Source organism: Sander lucioperca, chromosome 16 (assembly GCF_008315115.2).
Source record: "Sander lucioperca isolate FBNREF2018 chromosome 16, SLUC_FBN_1.2, whole genome shotgun sequence".
NCBI lineage: Eukaryota > Metazoa > Chordata > Actinopteri > Perciformes > Percidae > Sander > Sander lucioperca.
In genome coordinates this window covers 5,004,679-5,027,800 of record NC_050188.1, presented here as the reverse complement: position 1 = coordinate 5,027,800, position 23,122 = coordinate 5,004,679, and the positions used below count along the sequence as shown (strand labels likewise).

The 23,122-nt window shown below is 40.5% G+C and overlaps 1 protein-coding gene across 3 annotated transcripts in view; it reads right to left on the bottom strand.

Annotated features, from left to right (window-relative positions):
• The window catches only part of khdrbs3 (KH domain containing, RNA binding, signal transduction associated 3), a 124,431-nt gene that overhangs the window by 30,010 nt on the left and 71,299 nt on the right, over positions 1 to 23,122 (bottom strand). For all 3 annotated transcript variants that reach the window (XR_004102901.2, XM_031287197.2, XM_035993229.1), the window contains exons 4-6: positions 15,332 to 15,478; positions 13,751 to 13,890; positions 7,588 to 7,768 (exon numbers count right to left, since the gene is read on the bottom strand). Coding sequence is in view for 2 of the 3 variants with exons in the window: in XM_031287197.2 (XP_031143057.1) it covers positions 7,588 to 7,768; positions 13,751 to 13,890; positions 15,332 to 15,478 (468 nt within the window). In the remaining variant the exon portion in view is untranslated. The remainder of the gene's footprint in view (positions 1 to 7,587; positions 7,769 to 13,750; positions 13,891 to 15,331; positions 15,479 to 23,122) is intronic.

The window sequence follows — 23,122 nt, the reverse complement described above, 5'->3', positions numbered from 1 at the left end:
GGACTAGAGGCACATTTCGGGGAGTCAGTATTACATTGAAATTCATCCTCTGGGGACAATGAATATCCAATACAGATTTCGTAGAAAGTCTTCCATTAGATTTTCAAGTAGCAAGCAAATGTGAAAAGGGTCAAAGTTTTGAGGAATCGTTCTCTCAGTACGTTTATAATAAATAGTAACAGAAGCGCCAAAGTCCGCAAAGGTAGGAGGTTGGGGTGGATGGATGGGTCAAACAAACACAGGCTCTCTCTAGGTGCTGTCCACTCACATTGGACAACACGGCCTGGTATTAAGGACCATATTAAACTTTAACAATGGCATGTTATTGCCATTTATTAGAGCTGCTCCTCTATAATTGAGTTACAAGCGAGCTGAGAGGAGAAACATTCTCTGGTTTATAAATCACACTGGCACATTGCAAATGGTTCTTTTCTTTGGTGTCTGACGCGAGGAAAAACAGCTTTAAAAAGGAAAGCGGACTGTGATGATAGCGTGATTGAAGCTATTATAATATCCGATGTGTTTCTATTGATATACCATTTACTCAAAATATCTCCGAGAGCACAATAGCACAACAATACTGCAACAGCGCTGTGTTTCCGACACTAAACAGGATTAGTGTGACAGCGAGAGGTTGGAAGAGGGGAGTGGAGACAGAGACAGGGCAGAGAGAGAGAGCAGCCCCTAAGTGAGTGTTTCATTTGTATGCCAGTGGATGGCTGAGAGGCGTGTTGTTAAAAGATAAGAACTGGCCTCTGAGGCCACTGAAGACTAACAGAGGGCCTGGCACTGCATGTTACAACAGCAGTATCACAGCTGCTCCACTGTGCTCTACAATACCACTGTAACCGATAGGATGCCGCTGACACCCAGAGCAGGCTTTTCAGGCGCTGGATTTGTTCCCTGCACACTGTACTAAATCCAAATGAGTTCAACAACACACTGTCCTCACATTATGAAGTGCACATCCTGTGCTAAATCCCCAAAGGTGTCACCAATGCAAACAACAAAGCGAGGAAATTAAGCAAATCAAAAGAAGAAGAAATGCCTTGTTCTTCCCAGACGACTTTAGCACGATACCATCTGTTCAAAGAAAAAAGTCTCGCCTCCGCACAGCTGTGCCACACACTGCTCTTAACTTCTTACCGCTAAAAGCAAAATAAGACGCCATGATATTGTTCAAAGAAAACAAATAATCAAGGATCTGTAACCCTCGGTCATCTGTCTTGGTCTCAAAATGTCTAAAAGCTGTGTCATTTATTCGGCTCTTCCTGCCAGCATATTTCAGAACGCTGAATAGACTGGAATTTGCTGAAGCTTTTCCACTGCAGGGGTAGAAATACTACTCAAGCTATCAGATTGAGGATGCCAAAAAGTTGGCCCATGCATCAAGTTGAAGTATCTCTACCCTGTGTTACACTTGACAAATATCTTAGCTTGGTTTTGATCTTGGGCATTAATGAATTAGCCCTGCAGAAACCCCTGCACTGGAAAACAAAATTCAACATCTGCCTCTGATGCAACTACAGTAGCTGTACTCATCTGTTCTTGCTTTCCCTGTGCAGATTAATGCAGGCACTGGGAGAAAAATAAAACTCTACACAGAATGGCCATGGCTGACCAGCGGGCTGACCAGAGGGTTAGTAAGGAGCACTTTGTTCTTGCGAGGCGGCCATATACAGTAATGGGATTACCATATATGGGGTTCTACAAGGTAGGGCTGAACGATTTTTGAAAATAATCTAATTGCGATTTTTTTCCCAAATATTGCGATTCGATATTCAATTATTTTTTTAAGCTCTTTGTCTTCTGTATTATTCAACAAAGACAAACAATAAATCATTTTATAGTATGAACAACGCACAATTACACACTAGACAGTTAAATAAGTAAAAATATAGTATATATATATATATATATTTACACACACACACACACACACACACAACAGTGTATTTTTTTTACAGTTCACAGAGAGGAGCTGCCTCCAGCCCCTCCCCCTCGTGAAGTTAAGTGCTGCCGTGTGCAGTTGTTCAGAGAGGCTATCGTTGCGTTAGCTAGTTGCTGGTGTTCTTGCCGTAGGATTAACTGTACTAATAAAACTGTTGAAACACCGCGGCCACGCTGCTGTGAAAGCTCCCCGAACGTCATTTATCAGTCTGCTTGTTACCCCTCTCAGTGGCAGCTCCTCCACTCATATCTTTATAACGGAGCTGGCTAACTGCTAACCGGAGATAACCGCTAATCAGAGCTAATCGTTGCTAACCGAGCCTTGAGTTCTGTGTGCCTGTATTCATTAACTGCATGTATGGACTCGAGCCCGAATAAAACCCTTCATTTTATTAAAATGGCTGTAAAAGTTTTAAACTACAACTCAGAGTTGTTTGAATGACAGAAATCTGCTCAAGGTACGACGTAGCGTTAGCGTGCTAAGTTGATGCTTTCTCTGCGGAGTGCAGACTGATTTGCTCTCGCAAGTCATGTGACCAAATCGATCAATCAATCAAACCTATTCCGAAAACCTTTATTGACGGATGTTGATTGATTTCGGAGCCGGTGGATAAACGTGATTGACACAACATGAGTTTGTACTTATTTTGAAACGTGCGACGGAAATTTTTTACTTGGTGTGCAAAAGGCCTTAAGAGTCAGAGTCATTCTTTGAAGTAAATGGTAACATCAGCATGCTAACATGCTCACAATGACAATGTTACACTGATGGTTAGCAGGTATAACGTTTAACAAGTTCAATACTGGGAACCAGGCAATCGGCCTGTTCCAAACAGACACTTAAAAAACTTACAAAACAAATTACAGCTGCACAAATACAAGAATTACTAGAATGCTTACTGAAATGTCTAACTTGTAGTGGAAATTACAGATGATTCACATTTGCAAGAGATAGAAATGAATTCATTTTCTCTGCAATTACACCAAATCACAGGTTTTGTCCCATGTGAATAGGTTTCAATCTAATCTTCATCACTTGTCTTGTCTGCCACACCAGTTGGATGTAGCTTCTTGTATCTGACATATTTCCTAACCATTACACCCAATTTAGATTGAAACTGCTACATGTGCAGCACCATAGAGAACACAATTCAATTAACAATGCTTGGCTCTCAAAACTGCTGGACATGCAAAGCGGGGGATGTTTTTTTTTTAAGGCCATAACAGTCAGCCAGGACACAAAGTGCTCAGAACGGATTTCTGTATCCAGAGGATGTAACATAAACAATACCAACCCACGTGTATTGCACATTTCATGGTCTTCTCACCCAGAGGAATTAAGCTTCTGTGTGAACAAAAACAACCACACATAGATAAAGCTCTAGATTTAGCATGAAAGAGAAGTTCTGCTACTTTGATTAGCCTCCTCAGATTTCACAACGAAGTAGCACAAAAAAAGATGACATGCAGCCTCATTTCTAAAATGGGAATTACATCATGTCTAATCGTTCTTCAATGGGATTAGCAGTAGGTAAGACAGAGCTCTCAATGCACCTAAAGAATTACGTGAAATGAGATTTGGCGGCGTTCATAGCAACCATTTAAGACTGATGGGGCTGCCAAGACTGGATCACAGCATAATAACATTTCTGTGATTTTGTTTGGTAACAATTGGATTCAGAGTAATTTGATACTGATATACAAACAGCGTTAACAGAGGTAGATTTTGTAAGAAAAAAACCATCCAGACAAAGCTAGTGTCTACCCCCTGTGAGTCATCATGACAAAATCACCCAGGTAACCCAGGGCTGGCGTTTTAAGTGTGAACAAGAGAGAGAAACAAATCGCCTCCAGCTGAACAAATGTTTTGGCCCGTGGCGATGCCGCGCAGGAAAAAGAGAATGATGGGAACATGTATATGGGCAAATGTTAAGCAGTGATAAATGAAGGCAACAAATGTAAACAAGAAACATTTCTTTGTCATTTCATTGATGAACACAAGAGCCTATTTGTCAGGGGCCGATGGAGAACACTTGTCCTGGGATGGTATTCAGATAAGACAGAGTCAAACTCATTCAGCCTCTAATTTGCAGAGATGTGTTTAGATTTATCATCCGGCAGATGTTGGGGGTGTTTTTTTCTTCACCCAGATGCACAGGTGCAGGTGTCGGGGGATGCAGTTTACAACTGTGACAATGATGGGAAACAGCTGGTCCAGGAGTCATTCTCCACGACCTCCACACATTTGAATTGCAACCTCTGAATAAACCTGTCACATGTGGTTAGGTTTGGGCTGCTGGGGCAATTTTGCAACGCGGGCCACCTCCTCTCTCCTTCTAGCTGCTAAATATGCAATGTTGATGCTGGAGTCCCTGGGGAACTTGCCTTGACTCTGACTCTAAGCTTAATATATTCATGTCTGGCAGCTGTTGATATTACAGCCAGGTTACCATAACTGTGTACAGGTAAGCTACGAAACCAAATCACAATATTGGCTACAATAACAAATTCACATTCTCTATGTGGAAGAACACCTCATGTAGCAAGTTAAAAAAAAGAAATATGGTGGAGTTCAACTCATACAGGTTCATATTTGAACAGCTATCCATATCCGGGGCTGAAACTGGCGTCTTTTAAAAGGGCGAGTTCACCCAAATTATAAAACAACATTTTCTCACACGCAATGGTATGTAGGGATGTAGATATTTTTGGTTGTATGTGCCAGTGTTTTGAGATATCTGTGTAATATTTCTGCTGCCACCCCAATGCAATGGAGATAAGGGGAATTCCATTTGTGATGCTCACAACATAATACAATTTTAATTTAAAACAGCAGCTGTATCACCGATACTGTGGATCATTCAGAAATCTGGCTCTCAGCAGTTTTCGGTGATTTCATTGGTACTGCTTTCTTCCAAGGAAAGGTTTCTTCCTAAAAGGGAGTTTTTCCTCGCCACTGTCACACTAAAATGCTTGCTCTTGGAGGAATTACTGGAATTGTTGGGTCTTTTGTATATTATAGAGTGTGGTCTAGACCTACTCTATCTGTAAAGTGTCTTGAGATAATTCCTGTTATGATTTGATACTATAAATAAAATTGAATTGAATTGAATCGAATAGTCTTGGTTATTTAGAGCAGATTTTAAAGTCTGACACAGTGGGCCCCCTTCAGACAAAGCTGCGAAAACTTCCACCCCCAACAACCTTTTTATAGTGCAATATGAAAAGAAATATATTTATTATATATTTATCTTATTTCTATTTGGGGGATACTCATGCTCCAAGTTTTGGAACAACAGTTCCCATAATGTTTTGGGAGTTGTAAATAGGAAACATAATGTTGCCATGGGGCAAAACTTGAGCCCTGTTTTCTTATCTCTTTATCAAATTGGCACCATTAAAAGTATGCAGAGTTAGCTTTGGTACTGAAGAAAACTTGTGATGATTCTCAGGAAGGTTCTGAAATTGTAAGGAGCATCTTTTTCTATGATTCCTAAGTGGATTAATGGAGGTCAATTCGCGATGGACATAATGATGTTCTTGAGTTATGACTCAGTGTATGTGATGTGTGATGCAAAATGCAGCAATCAGGTGCAGAGGGGTTTAAAGTATGAGCTGTGGGTCACGGCCACTACTGCTGCAACAGCTGTCTGTGATGGTGAGTGGGCCAAATCAGCAGGCCAATCAACAATAACTAACTTCAAGTTGTTCATAATCAGCTTTATACTGTGCACATAAAATAAATTTGACTTCGGTGGTTGTATTGATCTCAATGAACTTACACAGTAAAAGACATAACAGCTAAGGACAAGAACAGCAAAGCTGGACAACTGAAGGTAGGGAGAGCTTTTTTACAATACCAGAATGCACCTGTAATCATCCTCAAACTTGCATGCATCACTGACTCCTAATTGTAGCCTGTCTATTAAAGGGGCACAGATCGTTTTGTCTATAAAAATGCCACAAAATAGTGGAAAACAACCTTGCACAAGTTCCCAGAGCCCAGAACAAGTCAATTAGCTTGTTTCCAAAACCCAAAGATATCCAAAAATATAAAGTTCTCACACACTGCAGGTGAATAGGGAAAAGAAATGAACTAATAGATATTGTTGGAGCCATTTCATTGGCAACCAGCGTGTAAAGCTGGGGGTGGGAAATGTTTATTTAAATGTGGCCTAATTGGTTCAGCTGTGTTGCGCAAAACAACGTCACAGTGTTTTGACCATGGTTAGGTGTATGGTAACGTGGTAAGGCTAAAATTAGAACTATTATTTTGTTCGATTGGTTTTGTTTTTTATTTAAAATAAAGAGATTGTCATATCCAACTTTAAGTTTGAACTCTTGGACAACAAGTTATTGACTGGCAAATGTTAGTTCAAAAACACGCATCTACACCGATGCCACGCGTTAATTACCGACCAATCACAGAAACAAATATGCGCCAACAGATATCATCACCAAAGTTTCTCAGTTGATCACTTACGTTACAATAAAGTTTTTTGTATTAAGTTTTCCTGAAACTTTATGTTTAAATGTGCAAATTAGATACATCAACCAATGTGTCCCTGAGAAAGACACTTAACCCATAGTTGCTCCAGAGGGTTTATCAGTGTTTTTTGCCCCCAACGGCTCCTTCCAGGCAGCGCTGCCTTGAAGTCAATTAGGCAATGGTTATGGTTATGGTTAGGGTTAAGGTTAGGGTTAGGTGCCTTGGAGGCAGCGGTCGCAGCGCTGCCTGGAAGGAGCCGTTGGGGGCAAAAAACACCATCGAGCCTCCAGAGGCGTGCAGCCTCTGACATATATAGCAATTGTAAGTTGCTTTGGATAAAAGCTAAATGACATGTCATGTAATGTAATGTAATGTAATGCATCATCTTGTTAAATATGCTAATTTGCATACATTTCCAGAACACAAATCTGAACATTGGATAAAGCCAGGTTCAAAATTCTTATTTCATTCTGTTGACATATTAAAGTCAAAGGTTTTCACAGAGGGAATTTTGGCCATCTCTTTTAATCACTCCGTGAATCAGAAAATATTGTCAACAGCAAAAAAAAGAAAATTTGCCATGTTTTAGGTATAAAATGTTACATAAATCAGGTTATGAATAATATATTAACAAAGCCCTCTAAAAAAACTTCAGAATAAAGATAAGAATGAAAGAGCAAAGTTTGGTGTATGTAAGTGCTACTGAAGTGGAGATTTCTGGCTCAGAGTCAGAGAAAATCTTATTTTGAGAAAACGGCCTTCAAAGGTATGGATTTTAAAATTCCATACATTTTGTAAGACAGTACAGATGAATAGGGTAAACATTCTAATTTACATATATCACCATGAAACTTCCCCAGTTGATCGCTTACATGCAGACCATTATTTTGTATTACAAGTTTTATAAAAAATGTATTATTAAATATGCAAATAAGTTATCTAATGCTAACGTTTGGTGAATTTAAAAGAAATCTACAGGCACAAAAGTGCATGTATTTTCGATGTTTTTTTTTCCTCCAAAATAGTCTGATAGAAGACATGTTATGGAAGCAAAATAGCCCAAAAACTCAAAATTGAAAAATTATGTTTTTGCCTGATGTGAGCAAATGTTTTGCATTTTTGTGTGACACGGATTTTAATATACTCACATATTCGCCATATGTTTCCTGAACTATGGGAGGAGCCGGCCGGTATCCGGCGGTTGGGGGAGCGCCTCTGGCTCTCTGAACCCCCCTTCCTCTGGAAGACGGAGCCCGGATTGGCGGGGCTCCTCTGGGTGCTGCTCCTCGGGGCACCGCCGCATGCAGCGGAGGAACTCCTCCTCGACTCCTGACATGAGACACAAACATGTTTAGATGAAAGAGCAGGAACTCATATTTTTTTTTTTTTAATAACCTTATGAACTTCTTTTTTTTTTAGGAGAATGTGATAAATTCTGAGAATTATTGGATGCAGGAATGGATATGTGTACAAGGTTGGGATGGATCAGGTAACTGCAGTATATCCTCTTTCTACACCAGGTGTTCATATGATCTTAAAGCATTAAAATATACTATTACAAGAATAGTGTTGTATATCAGCAAAATATGTCCACTGCATCCCAGGTCTTTATGATGAGGTGATGTAATTTATTATGTTTGCAGTCAAGCTGCCTCCTCTACTTTTACTCCGGTTAGTGATTTCCTACATCAGCCAGAATGACTTACAAATGTACAAACGTAGCGATGAATTTGCTACATTCAGGTTACATGTGTAGGTTTAGAGCAAGTTCCTCCAGTGGAGAGAAGGTGAGTCACGTCCGTTTCGCAAAACACAGCACGTCTTGTGTCTGAATTGCTTTCCTGTCTATTAAGGAAAATGCAGATGACAAGGCTGGTATTTCTGCCTGTTCAGTGATGGAGGTTTTCTTGTCTTGAATTAAAGCTTTGCATTTGGGCTCTGGGGAAGTGGCACAAAAACCTGATTTTTATCGTTAATATTTTGGATGTTGAGGTGCAAGTTTTTGGGGTTTGATTTTAGGTAAACAAGCTTGACTCCCATAAAGCAGTGCTGTAAACTAGCTCCAGTGAGATACTGAACGTCAGTCATCCAGATGAGAAGCCAGGAGTCTAACCTGCAATGTAATCGAGATGGGAGCAAAGTCAAGCCGCTCTGTCGGAAATCAAAGGCAGCCTGACCTTGTGGTTTGATGATGTGCCGTCTGAGCTTTTTACATCGACTGAGCTTTCTTTTTAAAAGCAGTTAACTGACCTGATGCAGCAGCAGCAGAAAACCACCGAGATTGCACTCTGGGTCGTTTTCTTTCTATGCTTTTAATTTCTACCATTCTTATTGGTGAAACATCACAGATTTGGGGCAGGAGCAGAAAAAAAGATGGAAGTCTCTCTTAATTTTCAGACTAACGGGGACAGCGGAGGATGTTTACTTGATAGAAATTGGACCGCCCTCAATCGGAGGGAAAAAAAAACACAGTCGATTCCCCTTTAACAGGAGGACTTCTCTTCCAGAAACAGCTCCGGTCAAAGGCAAAGAGGAATAAGTGGCGGTGGCAGAGTGTCCATCCAGAGCAGTGGGATCGATCAAGAGTAAAACTGCATGTGACTTCCTGTTCAGGAACCTGTGGGACTTCTGTCTGTCTAATTACAGTGACATTTAAAACACAGCCAATTATATCCTGACTATGAGCAATACAGACGCAGATGGGTCTGGGTGACCTTGTTTATCTCAAAATCTTATGAAAGAAGTTTTTTTTTTTTTTTTTGTAAACAGAGAATAAACGACTTTTGGCGTCATTGTTTTTCTTAAAGCACAGTGTCGACACAAAGAGCTTTAAAGTTCTCTAATGGCCGTGAGTATTTCATTTGCAGTCTTGTGAGGTCTCAGAGGAGCTGGAATTAGCGTGCGTTCACAGGGATAGCAGAGAGGAAAGCATCTTCTGGAGATCATTTGCATATAAAGGCTTTTATGCAGACGGGGCTTTGCTTTGCTAATGTTTATGGACACCAGACATTGCATCACCGTGTACTACCAGACACTATTTACGATCATTTCTGTTTTACTATTTAAGGTACTTGCTCGCTTAATGACCACTCTGACCTATTTCAACACATGTGAATACTAGTCTCACCTAAAATATGGCAGCATAACACGGATCAAATTCTTATATATTCACCAAATGTAAACAGCCTGGATCACAAAGTGTGTATGATCAGAACCTCCCCTTGCCTCAGAAGCTCCATATTTACCCAAATTGTTTGTTGCGACATTCACCTATCAATGACTTATGATGATATTGTGGATCGCCGTAGTTGGTGAACATCATAACTGCTGAATCTTTAGGTTCTGTAATTACTTCTCTATACAGGAGTTTTCAGCTGCGGGATGCAAACCCAACATTTCTACTGCTGCTGCTTCAAATTAAACGCATCCAACTGTCAAAAACACAGGGTGGCTTTATTTTAAGAAAATAATGCATTTTGTATATGGAGCTTACAGCGATCAAAATGCCTCCACAAAAAAAAACATTGCATATAACCCACATTTTTTGGTGGATTAGTCTCACTTTTACTCAGTTTACTGTGGTCTGCTGTTGTGTGAAAAACTACTCGCACGGCGTGCAGCATTAAATCAGTCTGCAGTTGCTCACGATGATGAAAAATACCAATTATTGACAGGTATTTGTACTTGGGCGGCTGCAGCTCAGGAGGTAGAGCAGAAGTCAGAAGGTCCTTGGGCAAGATAGTGAACCCCAAATTGCTCCCGATGTGCGTGTGAATGTTTATCGCTCCTGATAAGCCATGCTGGTGCCACCTTGCCTTCTCTGCCATCAGCACATAAATGCGTGTGTAAATGTTGTGCTGTAAAGCACTTTGAGTGGTCGTTAAGACTAGAAAAGCCTTATACAAATGCAGTCCATTTACCATTTATTAGTCTTTTTTTAGTTTTTTTAGTTAGTTTGTCTGCAATGTAAACAGATACACCAGTTGCTCCTCTGTTTTATTTCTGACAAATCAAGGACCGTTTGCTGCACCTGGGACCTGTCGTATTAATCTGCACCAGCTGTTTCTACCAGTAAAGGTTAAAAAGGTTAGAGTTGCCTTTATTGTCAGTCACAGAGAAATGAAATTCATCTTCTGCATTTAACCCATCCTATAGACCTACATACTGTAGGAGCAGTGGGCAGCCGCAGGCGCCCGAAGACCAACTTGCCTTTTGGGCATGGGGCACTGACAGGAGCAGCAACCTAACATTAGGGCTATGCAAATTGATTTCGATTTTGGCTCCTAACGATCACAAGAACAATGTAATCGAGAAAGACAAATATTTTGCACGTTACATTTTGCAAGTAAACTCTTATTTTGTCTTGAGTTCTGAAGCAGACTGATCTCATAAAGTGGCGTATGTATGACACGCCAATTCGTATGCCATTATTGGCGTGTTATCAAGACGCATACTCACTTTTTAGCGTGTTTATCAACGCCGTTTTGGCCTCCATTGACTTACATTACCTTGCGATTGCGTGTGAATTGACGCCGTAGCGAGTAGTATGAAAGGGTGAAAATCAGCGTAGGGAGGTTGGTCGGGGATGGGTCAAACACAGGACTTTCACCCAGGAGACCGGGGATCATGTCCCGCGCGTGACGTTTCCTTTCCATGTTTGTTCTTTTCCTAAACCCAACCGGTTCTTCTTTTCCTAAACCCATCCCGCGTGTCACGTTTTCCTAAATGCAACCGTAGCCTTGTGGTAACACGTAGCCTCGCGATAACACGCCACTTGGCTTTAGGAAAGTGGCGTGTATGTTTACGCAAAGTCATGATGTCATGTTGTGAAGGGGAATTCAAAAAGTTCAACAGGTCAAGTATTATGGGAAAATTCACAGTTCAAGGTGTCTTCACTGTTGATTTGTTTACTTGTTTCACTGTTTTTTTTAAGTTCAATAAATACAAAATCTTTCCAGATTTTGGGCATTGTTAATGATTTCAATATTGACCAAAATAATTGTGATTATGACTTTTTTCCCCATCGAGCAATCCTACCTAACATACATGTTTTGGTTAGTGGGAGCAAAATAGAACACCTGGAGAAAATCCACGTGACACGGCGAGAATATGCAATCTCCACACAGAAAGCCCCGCTCGGACCGGGGCCACAGGCATTGCCACATCAACCAGGACTGAAATCTTAAGTATTATAACTTATACTATAAAGAGAAGATGTGGTCTGAATCAGGGGTCCCAAAACTGCTGGCCCAGTAGCCGCATGCTACTGTTCTTTCTTCACTCTTTTATTTTATAGTAAGGATTTCATTTTTCAAGCAAGGCGGAAAAAGTGGAGCATAAAATTGTCTCTTTATTTCCCATTCAATTAGCAAGCTGTGCCTAACTGCAGAGTTTAAAGCGTACGCTACTGCTCTCATCCACAAGGAGAGCTGCCATCTTTCAGGAATACAACCTTACTAAACATGTGGAGCAGTATGACAGGTACAATAGAGAGCAGGAAAAGATGATCAGATTCAGAGTAATTGTTTTATATGGAATAGTATAAGATAATGGGAAGGGAGTAAAATATATAAATGGATAGAAGCCAAGAGGTGTGGCTGGGAATGAGCTTAAGCTTTATTGGCAGCTCCGTCCGGAGGAAGCTGGACTGGCCAGCGTGAGATGTTCAGGCTCTTTTATCCAGCTGGTTTGCTTTGCCGCACAGGAAACAGCCTGGGAATTTCAATAAATACAGTAGGTAGCCATGTGCACAGTGCAACTTTAACTGGAAGCAGCAGTGCTTTGGTTTGTACTTTTATGCCAATCATATATGGTTTCTGCCTCTTCTTTGTAGTTCCTGCTGAGGTCTGCACACAGTCAGCAGAGTTGGAAATATCAGGGCTCATTTTTCTGCCTTCTGAAGAAGCTATTTGCTGTCGTTTATTCTTGTAGAATATGACAAATAACTTCCAGAGAGAATGATAGCCACATTAAACAGGAAGCATTTGGTTACCTAGTTCTACGTTTTATTTCAGTGTTTTTTTTTCAGTGAATTGTGTATGTCATATTGGAATCATATGATATCTGTATGTGCGTGTACATTATGATACACTGTAGGGATGTCACGATACCAAAAATCTACTATTCGGTACAGATACCAACAAAAGTACACAATACTTGATACTAAAGTTGATTCCACTGTGTGTGTACATAAAAAAAAGGAAGAAAAAGATAATAAAACTTAAACATTAACTCCTTTATTTAAAAATTTTTTTGTGTCATGTCACTCTTCTTTCAGTGTTTTCTTTTATTTTCAACTTTCTGTTATGGTGTGGAGTGGAGGGGGTAGAGAGCGTGATTTACAAAAACGAAAACGTCAGTCTTCTGGACCCCACAGCCCGTTGCTTTGAAGCCTGGCATCACCACACAGCCAACGTACGGTACCGTCTTTCATGAGTTCATCCGGAACTCCCAGACTGGCACGTTTTCAGAATTTTGGTACCGAGTTGGTACCAAAGTACCGGTTCTCGTGACATCCCTAATACACTGTGCTTCCTGCCAGTCAGGTCTTAAAGGTGCCATATTATAATCACATTCAGGATCATACTTACTTGGGGTTTCTTCTACAACATGTTTACATGCGTCAGTGTTCAAAAAACACATTATTTTTCTCATACTGTCTGTCTGAATACAACTGTATTCACCCTCTGTCTGGAACGCTCCCTTTTAGTCCCGGGCTCTTTAAGCCCCCCTCCTGAAAAAGCCCAGTCTGCTCTGATTGGTCAGCTTTTCCAGGTCTTTCTCAGCTGCACTCTCGTAGTCTCGAGTCATTGCACTCGGGGAATGACTGTAACGGCGCTGTAGAAGCACTGTCTACCTATATATGTATATATATATATATATATATATATATATATATATATATATATATATATATATAGTATAGTTGTGATGTGACTTTATTGAGAATTGTAGTCAACATTTGTACTGACACATCTACTAATTCTGGCCCAGGTCTCTATTACAAAATAAAGACTGAAAAACTGTAAATTTTGATGTGACATCCATATCTTGTACTGTATTGATAAAACAACACAAAAAGATGGGCCTAAATAGAAACAGGTCGTAAATGTGCTGTAACTCTAAATGACACCATTAACTCTGAAAACGCAACAGAATACTGTACAAATCCATAAAAAAACCTTCCAGTAGCTCCTCAACTGTAAATAATACCCATTACCCAGCTGAACTAAAGTGCGCCTATACACACACAACAAACACACACACACACACACACACACACACACACACACACACTTGGATGCAGGTTACCTGGGAGGCCCTGGAACAGGTGTCCCTCTTGCACGGGCGACTGACTTGCCCCTCACCGATGGCACCTTGGCATCCTCTGAGCCGCCGTTCAGGTATGTGAGCTCCTGCAGCTGGGCCTGTCTGATCTCATCATTGTAATCCTGCACACAGAGAGGCAGCGTGTTCACACACACACACACGCACAAACACAGACAGCAATAGACTCGCTTTCAATTACACTGTATTAAATTCTGTCCTTTATCTCCAGGGCTACAGCCCCGGGGATATCTAATTAATGTACTTTACAGTACTGCTGTGACCGCTGTTCCCGAGGCAGCAAGATCTCCCCGTTGATAAATCCCCGGGACCCCGTTTGCCTTTATTTCCTAACACAGTTGTTTTTTGCAACTAAATTACATAAGACATAATTAACATGAAAACAGGTTTTGAATCATAAAGCGATTGATATGATTGTCATGTGTCCGCCGAATCGATAAATATGTTTTACAGAAACAGTGGGACAAGGTAACATGGAGCGGGGTGGGGGAGGGGTCTGCTGATAATTAATGGTGAGGTGTAAATCATTACAGCTCAGAGCATTGGCGAGATCATCTATAATGAATGGAGGAAAAGTAAATAAGCTCCATGCTGCTGCCAAAGAGAGTTCGGCCCGTGCAGAGATCCCCTCCTGCTCTCTCCTGTTCCTGTTATACCCACAACTTCCCACTCAGGATGTCACACACCAGGGTACCCCCAGGATTCTCCAAGTTGAATTTAAGGCTTTTAAGGCATTGCCTTGCCATTTAATGCCACCAGGGATGAAATGTAATGCCAACTTCACGGCCATATGATGAAAAAACAATGAGGATTTTAAGTCTGAGAAAAGAAGAATTTACCAAGTAACATTATCTGAATTTAATACAACTTTTTTTGTGAAGTGCATTTGTACTCTAATAACATAAAATGACCACATTTGTCATTTAGAGCGGTTATGCTATGAAACTAAAAACGCCAAATAAAAATAAATTTAAACGTTACCCACACACATTTTTTATTTTTTTGTTGGGATTTATTTAATCCTATGAAAGAAAGGATAAGGAAGAAGTTCAAAACTTTGTAAATGAAATTTCAAACTTTTAAGGCTTTATTTTTACAAAATCAAATTTAAGCCTTTTAAAAACTTTTAAGACCCCGTGGTTAGCCTGACACACACTGAATCAGACGCTTGCCACAGACAGAATTACAGTTTAAGTAACGGACAAAGAGTGTGAGCGAAAGAGCAGGTTGTCTCAGCCGTTACCCACTCACTTCACTGTGGACAGGCTGAAAATGTATCGGCCGGGCACAGAGAGCAGCTGGAAAGAGATTCAGGAAGGGTGTGTGTGTGTGTGTGTGTGTGTGTGTGTGTGTGTGTGTGTGTGTGCGTGTGTGTATGTGTGTGTTATAGATGTGTAATTGTTGTCTAACTCTGTGTGTATTTTTCTTTTTATTTCTTATTTTGAGCGGAGCTGCTCGAGAACGCAAAATGAATTTCGGTGCAAACTGACAATAAAGTTGTATCGTATAGTGTGTGTGTGTGTGTTTTGAAAGAAGGGAACATACTGGTATGAGAAACTTCTTGATCTCCTCCAAAGCGTGACCCATCCTGGCGTAGGCCTCAGCCGGCGGGGCGAACACCTCGATGAGGACATGCAGGTCTTCGTTCAGGTGGTGATATTTGGCCTCGCCGCTTTGCCGTAGCTCTTCTTCCTGATGGAACAAAAAAAAAAAAATAATGTTTGGTATCATATATCCTCCGTCTAGGGAATGAGCTCTAGTTAGCTGTCACAGTCAGCAACACTTATCTTGTTTTTTTTCTCTGGATTTCGGCAAGGATTTACTGCAGGGAGTTTTTCCATAACAGTTACATAATGAGGTTTGATGCTTCGGTGCTGGAGAGTTACAAAAGGACTGACAGGAAATATGTATGTGGCGCACAGGCAATTCCTACAATCCTTTCTACTGCGGCTTTCACATTTAATTGATTGCTTTTGTCCTGCTGCCTGTCCTCGTAACAAATGTACAGATAAAATTTGTGTTCTCATGCACTTGAAATTAATATCTCTGCTTGTCGCATTTTAGCTCATCTATGTGATCGCTGCAGCTCTTTTGAAATAAATTCAGCAACTTTGGGAGGCAAGAATATACTTGAAAATGCTTAGTTTTGGTGTAATATAATAAAATGTGACAAAACTGGACACCCTGTACTTGACTAGCAGGTGATTAATGGGAAATGTGCAGAAAGACCACAACAGTCAACACACTGTGCTAAAGAGTAGGGATCTGAAGGATTATTACCTTAAATACATAGTTTTAGAGGGTATCCATCCATGAAACCCTGCCTCTTACAAACATGTATATACTACTACCAGGGCTGTAGTACTTGAGTTCGGACTCGTACTCAAGACATTATTCTCTTGTTTCAGACTTGTCTTGGACTGGTTAGTATTTGGACTCTGACTTGTCTCGGACTTGGCCGTTGGACTTGACAAATATTGTACTTGGTCTTGACTGAGTCCAGCACTATATGCTTTTTTTCTAAAGTATCTTCCTCTTTCAAAACAAACCCATTGATGAAGCATGCTTCTTCAGAAAACAGGTATTGGTTTAATTTAAAATCCATCTAGAACGGCCATTGGTATTGGTCGCCTGGTATACGCCTGGCTGCATCATATGCCTCAATCATCAGGCATCAATCATTTTGGCCACAGACACAATGTCAGCGAGCACTTTGTACTATGGATTCTTCAGGAAAAGTAATAAGTTCAATAATGTGAACGTGTCAGTTTTTAGTGACACATGTGTTGCTTGTTATTTGTTATATTTTCCATCGGCAGCCCAGAATGTTCTTATTACACCAGAATAAAAAGACTCAACATCTAATATTTAAAGTTGCACTTCAGCTTCATGTGACAAGTGAAATATTTATACTTAAGTTCATAATGTGGCCTAATTTGATCCTTTCTTTCTCAGTCTTGACTGTCTCTCATTTGGACTGGGTCTTGACTTAGACTCGACCCTTTTTGGACTCGATCTTGACTCAATCGCCAGGGGTCTCATTTATAAAACTGAGCGTAGGATCCTTACTAAAAGTGTACGTACGCCCAAAAGCCCAAAATGGAGTACGCCAAAAAAGATTCTGATTTATAAAACCGTGCGCACGCACATCTGTAAACAATGTTCCCTTTATAAATCACAGATTACCCACAAAATTGCTGCAAACTGAATTAAAATTTCGGCCCGTTCTCACACAGTATACTGAACCTGATCTATAGACTACCTATATTAATAATACCGTCCAAAACGGCAGGCATTACGGCACTTGGAGACAGCTTCGATATACCAGACCTATATGATAAGATCTAACAGAACTATATATTAAATCCAAAGAAGCCGTAGTGATGAAGTTGAAGATTATATAGAATATTTATATAAAACACTGCTGTCTGCAATTTCCCTCTGGAAACAGCTGGTTGCCCCCAGAGTGGCGAGGACCTGTATTTGGACCGGGATAGCACGGTCCCGGCACATTGCCCTCTCTACTCTACTCAGTACATAGATCCAAGTGCACATCTTTAGGGAATTTAAATCGGCATATTAGCCAGTCATCGTCATGGCCCCTGAAGCCTCTTTCTCTCCTGATTCTTCCATTAGCGTATAGTCCTCCTGCAGGGCCAGCAGTGCCATCATGCAACATTACACACAGGGGGTCACCGCAGTATTTATATGTTTACAACAATTTGTGATTGTTAACACCTTGCCAAAATCACAGCATCAGCTAGTGGTATCCCCCACCCCGAGATACAATTTGAAGACAAAGACAAAGTCTAATAGGCAAACACACTTTTCTTCATGCAGGTTTTGTCACAAACAGTATTGAAGTTCGGACCGATAACGAGGACATTAAGGGTAACGATTGCGCGAGAGCTTAACGGCTGTATTTCTAGACTTTGACATTGATATATGCACAGTATAGACAGATTTTATTATTTACACTATCTAATGCTAGGGTATTTGATGCTATCCTGTATTCCATGCAGTCAGGCTATCTCCTCCTCCTGCGCCGATTAAATATTAAGAACAAATTTTTATTTAAGATTTCAGTTGAATTTTACAAGGTGTTAATGGAACAAGTATCACTCAGTACAAGCTCAAATAACACTTCTGGATTTAATCTTCATGATAACGTGGATGATAGAGTGAAATAAATGTGTGTGAGACATCAATACTTGAAAATATTACGAGTAATCGTTCTTCCAACATTTACTTTCTGCAGTCTGACATCAGTTCACCACCTCACCATCAGCGTCGCCAATTCCCATTGTCTCCAAAATGTGCGTTCGCATGGGTCAGAGATTGCGTGGAGGACTGCACATTCTCCCGTCAAGTGTGCTTTTTTTTATAAATCACAACCATTGCGTGGGAAGTGGCGTACGCACGTTTTCAACCCCATTTTGTGCGTATGCCACGTTTATAAATGAGATCCCTGGTCTTGGACTGTCACGTTTAGCGAGAGATTCAGGACCCAATTGCAGAGAGATACTAGCAGACAGGAGATGGTGCGAGCTTCAGGATTTAATATAACAGAAAACGGCAGTACAGAGACTGGCAAACAATACAAAGAAACTCAGAGAAACAACTGGAGCAAACTTACAGGGAAAGGCACGCAACACAAAACAATGATCCGACAAAAGGTAAGGGGAAGACAAAGACTAAATACACAGGGTAACGAGGAAACAAGAGGCAGGTGACACAAGGGCTGGGAAACAGGTGGAAAACATCAGGTAATCACAAGAGCGGGAAAACAGTAAAACAAGACAAGACAAGACAGAGAACAGATTATCAAAATAAAACAGGAAACTAAGCAAGATACAGAACAGAAACAGACTACCAAAATAAAATACACACCAACCCATAACATGGACTGGACAAAGGTGGACTTGACTACAGCCCTGACTCAATGCTGTAATTGGATCTCCAAAGTACCTTATACCCATGGTGCCTAGAGAGGACTGACCCTTCTGACTGTGATCATCCTATTTTAGTACCATCCAGTCTGGACCAAAGTGGTAAACCGATTGACGAACATATGGCAGAAAAAGCCATCTATCTATCTATCTATCTATCTATCTATCTATCTATCTATTTCAAAATACTGTCTTGATTATGTTGGCGTTTTACAAAACCTGATGTCGATTGCAAGATGTCGATCAGCTTGTCAGGTCAGACATATGGTTGCTGACAGTGCCCGTAAAGTCTGTTGAAAACAACTGCTGCAACAGACTTGCATTTCACATGACATCTTTATTTTCATGCATTCTACTCGACAACACAAACTCAGCAGTATCCGACTTCACTACCTGGAGCAGTTTTTCAGTGGCTGACAACAACTCCGCCATCTTTGCTGGAGTCTCCACCACAGACGCTGTCAACCTGTAGCTTGTTACAGATTATTTTTTTTTTATTTTAACAGGGTAGATGCTAAAAGAGCATGCATTTGTTGTTTTAGTTACTGTATACACAGACACCTGAAAGTAAAGCAGATGTATCTTTATTACTGCAACAGTGAAATATAGCATGTAAACAGTAAGGGGTTGCACAGGCCATTCAGGGCCGACAGAAGCAGGCCAGTATAATGTTATTGATGGCGAGAAATAGGACAGCAAAACCCCCAACTGACTCCCAACACATTACACAAAGGAAACAGCAGGTTTGGCGTCCCAGTTTCTCCATTTCAACAAAAAAGAAAAACTTCTTCTCCGGGGCCTTTCCAATGGTGACAACTTCCTCTTCCCCTTCTCCCTCTCCAGCGCCATGCAAGCCAGTGTCTCTGATGTCACCTAATTATAAATAACCTTCCTTTAAGAGTGCCTGTGGTATGTTAATGATATGTTAATTTACCCCCATAAATCTGTGCTTTACGAGCAGAGGGCTCCTTTGCGCATAGCACCAGCGCTGCCGGAGCTGCCGGTGTCGAGCAGTGAGTGTAAGCAAAGTGTTAGAAAGAGACGACTCTCTCTCCTTTTCCCTTTCATGTGTTCCTTGGTTTATTTGCATGTAAAAAAAAAATAAAAAAAATATGAAAAACAATCATTATTGTGTGCTTTACCTATCATCCGCCAAAAAAAAAAAGCGATCCAGTCAGCATGTGTCATCTGAGGACTTCTCTTTCTTTAAAAAATTGTTTTTTTACTCAATCTTTTTTGTAAATTTCGGGTTTTTTTTCTTTTTTTTGTCTTCCTTTTTTTGTTCATGTCTTTCTTCTTCTTTCTTTTTTTTTTGCTGATATTTTGGGTTATCTTATGGATTGTTTAGGATAGGCAATAAGAAGCCTTAGGCTTCAGCCTATTCCTTTTTTTGGTTAAGTGTGTGCGTGCTATTGTATGAAATGGACTGGTCTAAATATGTATAATGTTTTGTCAATTGAGTATTCACACAGATTGTCATGATATGTTCATTATAATGTAAAGCGAAATAAACCATACATTCATTCATTCTTTCCATATATAATCAATCTGTATTCACATTCATGTGCAATGTGTCAATGTTATATGCATAGTGGATGTCTACTGTAATTTGGTATGAAACCAATATGTATGTGTGATCACATCATTTGCATAGGATATTGTATATATGATAGCAGTTTTCATATAATGGGGACCCCTCCCCCAGCGCTGATAGAAGCATCGGTGATCCAGCAGTCCTATAGCAGCTAAGCAGCCCACGGTGGGAGATTACAGCTGTCTGTTTCTCATATCTACTGGCAGCATCTTCCTCCTGTTTACTTTCTTTTTTTCCCTCTGTAAATCTGCTTATGAAAAGCCGTTCTCCCTGGAAACAGAAGGCCACGCTGCTGTGGACGCAGGAGCTCCTGGAGGCGGAGCTTAAGAGGTAAAGAATAATGTCAAGCTCGGAGTATTCGCATTGAAATCAAATTAAGGACAGACGCAGGAAAATAGGGGTAGATTCTATCATTCTGTGATACAAACTGCACAGCTCTATCAGCCTTGTTCACCCCACACTTCCAACATTTACATATATGTATTCTGATGACATCTATCTACCAGCTTGTCCTCACCAGTAATAAGACAGGCCATACTGTATATGCCCTTCACTGGTTATCAGTAATATACACAACTGATTGAACGCTATTATTTCATGTTTTTAAAGCACTGAATGAACTGAAAGGCACGCGTTTATATCTCAGCTCAGCCTTTCCACCTCCAGACCCCTCAGATCTACCGACCAATCACTGCTCTTTATTCAACGGCCAGTTGGAGTCCAAAGGTAGTCTTGCATTGTCTAGTCTTGCATTACCAGACCTCTCTTCACAGCGCTGTAGAGGAGGGTCTGGCTAGTACACACAGCACTCCCGAGATAGGAGAAAAACGTGCTGTGGTTTATTGGCATTTCTTTAAACCAATCACAATCGTCTTGGGCCGCACTAAGCTCAATAGCCTCGGGAAGGAACTTGTTTCGGTGTACGTTCAAAAGTTGTTTTAGTCGTGCAACAGAAATCTCAGATTGGACAGATAGTCTAGCTAGCTGTCTGGATTTACCCTGCAGAGATCTGAGGAGCAGTTAACCATAGTCCTCAGAAATCCACCGGAGTTTACAACGCCAACACAAAGGAAGAGGAAGGTGACCGACATCTCGCCGAAATTAGGGACATCCGGTGGAATTTTCAGCGGCACCTGAACAATCCCAGAAATTAAACATCGTAGATATATAGACTATACATTGTCAGACCTACCTCCACAGCGCTGTGTTATTCTGGGAAGGGAATCTTTATCTTGAACGTTTAAAAAAAAAAAAAACATACATAATGAATAAAAGTATGATAAGAAAAAGAATAACAACAGAAATTCGATACATACTAAACCCGTTCAAAAAAGGGATAGAAAGAAGCCAAGGCTTGTCAAGTCCTACTTCCAGTCTTTACCATAGTGCACAATCCAATAAGATGAACTAAACCGACTATTATACCTTCTGTCATATGTTTTCTTTATTCTTTATTTTGTGCAAAGTAGAGTATGTTGTGTGTGGACATTGGACCGAAAGCTGTGGATGAATTGTCTTTTTTATTGGTGTCATGTAATTCCGTGTGGGATGCGCCACATAGTGGCATGACATGTAAATAAAATATTCATACCTTTTATTCCAAATAAACCACACATGCATCACTTTCTGTGCATCAGGATATTTTGCAAAGAAGAACGGCAACACCTAGCCCAGCCCCACTGATACTGTTTATCTCTCTCCCTCTCCCTTTCTCTCTCTCCAGTCTGTCCTTCTTTACTACTTATTTGGAATACCTACAGTATCTTCCTAATCTGTTTACTTTGTACTTGTACTAGGGATGCACTATATGAGGAAACTATGCGATAGGCTATAATGTTGTTGAATACCACGATAACGATATAACTTGGCTCAAGCAGATGTGGGATATTTGATTTCGGCTGGCACAGAAACTCTTGTGTCTTTTGCAGTGTGTCGCAGCATTTCGCGAAGTGTTTGGTGCGCCGGTTGATATTTCAACGACGATATAAAAAAATAACATGATATATTGTCCAGCCCTAACTTCTACTATAGGTTAGGGTTTATTTTGATCTGAAAGTGTTTTATGTTGAAATGTTCACTTTATGTTAGTACTAGTGCTGTCAAACAATTAAAATATTTAATCGTGATTAATCGCATTAATGTCATAGTTAACTCTCAATTAATCGCAATTAATCGCACATTTTTATCTATTCTAAATGTCCCTTGATTTCTTTTTGTTCCATTATTTTTTCCTCATTTAATGCTGTTATCAACATGGAAAAGTGGATTGGCTTGCTTTGTGCAAATGTTTTTTTATTGAAAACAACATTGGCATACTGTAGTGTTCAATTTCACACTAACATTCTCACTTGGAGCAAATAATCTCTCACACAATGACGTGGGGGCGGCGAATTTGCATCAGCTGTGTGCTTGGCCATCAAGTGGTATTTCAGACTGGACGTGCTGCGATGATAGCTCAGTTCACAACGACAGAACACACAGATCACTTTGGTCTTGTCAATGGAACCATTTGACAACTTTTTAAAAGTAAACTTTCCATTCAGAATCTTATTGGCATCCATTTCAGCGTCTCACGCTCGCCATCCACTCAAAACGTAACGTTAGCCTACTACTCTTTGGCCGGCTCGCAAGCCCAAACAAGTATGTGCGCCGTGCCTGTTGTTTTGTTTCTGGTCTAGCTAGATCCGGTGTGGTGTTGTAGTTCTTCTAACGTTACAAGTTGTTGCAACAGCATGTGAAAAAAACTACAAAGTTTGCTAGGCCAAAAAGAACGTTAATCTCGCGATAAAAAAA